Source organism: Tenrec ecaudatus, chromosome 6 (genome assembly GCF_050624435.1).
Source record: "Tenrec ecaudatus isolate mTenEca1 chromosome 6, mTenEca1.hap1, whole genome shotgun sequence".
NCBI classification, from domain to species: domain Eukaryota; kingdom Metazoa; phylum Chordata; class Mammalia; order Afrosoricida; family Tenrecidae; genus Tenrec; species Tenrec ecaudatus.
The window spans coordinates 85,641,002-85,645,639 of record NC_134535.1 but is presented as its reverse complement, the minus strand read 5'-3'; the positions used below and the strand labels follow the sequence as shown (position 1 = coordinate 85,645,639).

Here is a 4,638-nt window from a genome sequence, read left to right as displayed (position 1 = left end):
GTGGAGTGATCATTCATGATGACAGTCAACCCCTGTGCTTTCAGTTCGGTTCCCTTTAAACCTGGAATGGCACTTTTCTTGCTACGGAGTTTATTCCTAAGTCCGTTCCATTCCTTCCCCAGTCTGTACATCCCCGGTTCTTTTCTCTTCATTTCTAGGTCTGATTCTCTACGCTTTCTTTCCCCACCATCTCCGTGTTTGCCAAGAGTATTGACCTAAGATAGGAGGGGCTAATGAGGTGTGTCATGGCAAAACTACCTCTGCTACATAATCTGTCCTGAGTCAGGCCTGAAGCTTTACTTACGATGCCTCATCTCCAAGCACTGAGGGACCCAGTTGAGTGTGCCTGTCAGTTGTGGTAAGGGGAAGCTTGGCTCTTACATGGAAGTCAGCAACGTGACCACAGTCACTGCCTTTGTTCTCCTGGGACTATCCAGCAACCCTCAAATCCAGGTACTACTCTTTGGGCTCTTCCTGGTAATTTACCTTTTGACCCTCACCGGGAACCTGATGATGATACTGGTGATCAACACTGATTCCCAACTGCACACCCCCATGTATTTCTTCTTGAGTCACCTCTCCTTCCTGGATACTATCTACTCCTCAACCATTGTGCCTAAGCTGCTGGAGAACCTGCTTTTTAGGTGGAAGACTGTATCTTTCCTTGAGTGTTTTGCCCAAATTTCCTTGGTGATATTTTCTGGGATCACTGAATCTTGCCTCCTTTCAGTCATGGCGTATGACCGGTTCCAGGCGGTGTGTCACCCAATGCTGTATACCGTGGCTATGAACAAGAAGGTATGCATTGGCCTGGTGGGAGTATGCTGGGCCTTAGGTATAGGAACCAGCCTGATTAACACTCTCCTCTTGGCTCAGCAGTACTTCTGCGGCCCCAACCTTATTCACAGTTTTGCCTGTGAGCTTCCCCCAATGCTCTTGTTGACCTGTTCTGACCCTTACACTAGCATTGCCTGTATCTTGACCAGCCTGGTTGTCCTGGGTGTGGGCACCCTTGTGCCAGTGCTGGGGTCCTACACTCGCATCACCATGACAGCTCTGGGAATCAACTCTGCCAAAGGTCGGAGCAAGATCTTCTCCACCTGCTCTTCTCATTTCCTTGTGATCACCATCTTTTATGGTTCAGGATTATTCAGGTATGTCATACTACACTTCATGAATGTAAATGTAGGATGCATTTTCCTCTGAAATGGTCTTGGTTTTAAAAACACAAGCACTGTAAAGTAGTGCTCAAAAAGTTACACTTATAGTGTAATTCAGAAGACTTTGATTCTAATCCTGGCTCTACTGTGAACTAGCTGTTTGACTATAAAGAATCTTTTGTCTTTCTCAGTACTCGATTGTCTACACTGAAAATTTATTTTAGACAAGGACTAAAGATTTTCCTCCTTCATCAACAAATGATTTTGGAGTTTCAATAAGACAATCAAAGAGCCTTTGTAGATTTTTATTTAGTGTCAAACATTTTAAAAATCATCTTTGACATAAATACCATCTCTCTTTCCCTCTGAGAGATAGTGTCTCTAAAGCTTATTTGTGTAAGAACTATTTATTGGGCACATATTTTATGCCAGCTGCTTGATACAGTCAAGTGCAAGTTTAATGTTTGTGCTAAGCTGAATTTTCTAAAGAAACAAAAGCAGTGCCATTCATATATCTAGAAAGGGGAAACCGATCTCGGGGTCTACATATAACTTCCTCTCCGGGGGATGGGCAACAGGAAAGTGGGTAAAGGGAGACGCTGGGCAGTATAAAATAAGATAAAATTATAAATTATTAAGGGTTCATGAAGGAGGGGGGAGTGTAGAGGGAGGGGGATGTAAAAAAGGGAAATGAGCTGATTTCAGGAACCCAAGCAGAGGGCGAACTTTGAGAATGATGAGGGCTATGAATGTATAAGGGTGCTTTACTCAATTGATGTATGGATGGATTGTGATAAGAGTTGTATGAGCCCCAATAAAATGATTTTTTAAAATAACTTTATTTCAACAAAGCAAACCAGCCCAGTCCAACCCAAGTCCATGGGTCTAGTGCTAGCTGGACGCTCTCAGACTCACACAGCTGCAGGGAAGTGAAATGGGAAGTTGAGAAATCACAAACTTTGGGTGCAATCAAGTGCATCAAAGATCCACAGTAACATGGCAAACCACTGGCCTCGGACACAAAACATAGGACCCAGTCAGGCATGAATGACATGAGTTTGAGAAGTTCTCCAGAGCATCTCTTATAAAAAGTCCTCACCCCAAGATGACATTAGGCTGTGACCTGATTTATAGGTTGGACTCCACCCTGTCAAACATGGGTGAGTTGAAATAAATCTAATCATCACTAAAATCACTACATTACAAAAGAGATATTAATAAAACCAATTTCAGATAAGAAAGCCGGGGTTCAGAAGTGACCAGATAAGTTCTAAAAGGTCCTACAGCAAGCCAGTAATGAAGCCATCATTTTGAAGAAAGGTTTCTCTCAAACATAAACAGCTCTAGCTGTCCTCCCTTGGTAAGAGAGTGGATAATTAATGCCTGCACTCTCCACTAGTGAACTCTAGATGTGTTTGCTAAATTGCTCGATACTTTCTTCATCTTCTATAAGAAACTATTAATAATGTGTATAGACGAGGGAAGGAAAAAGTCTCCATATCACCATCATAGTTCTCATAGAAAGCTAATTTGGAGGGGTGATATGAAAGGGAAAGGGATTTCAGAAATTTAAAATGAAGGAGGAAGGTGGGAGGGAGCGTGAGAATCGACTCTGGTTGTATAACTAATTTTAAACGCAATTTAACCATGATGAGGGGGGGTGTTCTAAATTGATATGGTAGTGATTATACAATTCTCCTTGATATGATTGAACTATTGGATTGCATGATATGTAAATTATGTGCCAATAAAACTGTTTTTTTTTAATAAAGATGATTTGGAAAGAAATCACAAGGTAGACATTATCCAGGAGAGCTCACCCAATCCTCATGGATAAAGAGCTCACCAACCATGGGCATTGCAAATATTTTCTCTACCTCTCTTTGTCCAGTTTCCTCACTGCCATTAAATAACAATGGATTTCATATCTCTGCTTCACAAAAATATTAGGCAGAGTAGATAATATAACTAAGAATGACAGTAAAATAAGTTTCTCTTTTGGTCAAATACACCAAAACCCACAAACAGGTTCCTGGGAGAGTCCACTCTTATCCCAATGATGATAATGTAATTGCAAAAAAAAATTACTATGCGACTTTTTTAAATGCTTTGTGTTGGGCTTAACAAAATATATGAAAATTTTAAGCTCATTATTTTGGAGTCTGACCTTATATACCACATCTTTACTTCCCACTTCATTTCAATCTTGTTTCAAATGGAAACTGGTCTTTTCCAAAACTAAACTAAATAAAAAAACAAATATTTGTTTCAGGATACTTTTTTTAAATAATGTATTGCCATTCTGAGGGTAATTTCCATAGCCATAAATGTCAGGAACAATGGCATCATCATTAGAATAAGCATATAATTTTTCAAGAAACAATCATCACAAGATAAGGACACAATATGTCTGTGCTATTGTGTATTTAGTGGACAGGGAGGGAAGAAGTTCCATATTGCCATTATAATTAATATGGAACAACAGTATGATTTTTTAAAGCACTCTCCTATAATTGATTCTGACTCATAGTAACTTTCTAGGATAGAGTAGATCTGCTTCTTAAGGTTTCTGAAACTATACATCTTTACAAGAACAGACAGCCTCATCTTTCTCCCTTCAAGCAACTGGTGGATTTGAAATACTGATATTGCTGTTAGCAGCTCAATTCATAATTCACTACCCTTCCAGGGGTCATTGAATTGTGTCTGAAACTCATAAAATTATTGGTAGTTCCATTCCATCCTTTTATACCCTGCAGCATTTCCCCAGCCCCACCTGCCAGGGCAATTTCCATCACTTTCTGCATTAGGTCACTCGTGTTGGAGACAATTTGCAGGCAGAAATGATTTCTCACTGATCAATCATCTCTACATACTTCCACAGTGATAGTTGACCCAATACTCAGGGGCCCCTTTCTACAGTTTCCAAAATGACTTGGATTATTATGCCAGCAGTATTGTGGTTGTTGTCCTGAGCTCAGGTTTCTCCTTTGTGCAATTCCCTTCAAGGTACATGACTCCATCATCTGGCTCAGTCCTGGAGCAAGTAGTCTCTCTGCAGTACAGTGTGGTGACCCCGATGCTAAACCCCCTCATCTACAGTCTGAAGAACCAAGAAGTGAAGGCAGCTCTAAGGAGGATGGTGGTCAGGAAGTTCAGGCCTACCATCTAGCTCAGGCTACACTGCCTTACCAGGAAGAAAAATCCCAGGAAGAAGATGAAGCAGGAAGAGCTATCAATCCTAAGATATCTCAACATTTACCCTTGTCTGAAACAGTAGAAAAGATGTCAACATTCAGCTATCTCAGCATTCATCCCTACCCAAAAACAGTAGCCTTATTTTTCTGTATCCAATGTCCTCTGAGTAAATATCCACAGAACTGGCAACACTCATTAAAAGGGTGCTGAGTCACTACACAAGAAAACCTTGAGAGCCTCACTGATCATTTCCTTTTTAAATATTAAGTTTTGATTATGA

At 40.6% G+C, this 4,638-nt stretch overlaps 1 protein-coding gene across 1 annotated transcript; it reads left to right on the top strand.

The window, feature by feature from the left end:
• Positions 1 to 381: 381 nt before the first annotated feature.
• LOC142451055 (olfactory receptor 5BS1-like) lies at positions 382 to 4,332 on the top strand. Its single transcript, XM_075552990.1, has 2 exons — positions 382 to 1,154; positions 4,170 to 4,332. Exons 1-2 carry the CDS (start codon positions 382 to 384, stop codon positions 4,330 to 4,332), a joined length of 936 nt encoding a protein of 311 aa, XP_075409105.1.
• The last annotated feature ends 306 nt before the right edge of the window (positions 4,333 to 4,638 follow it).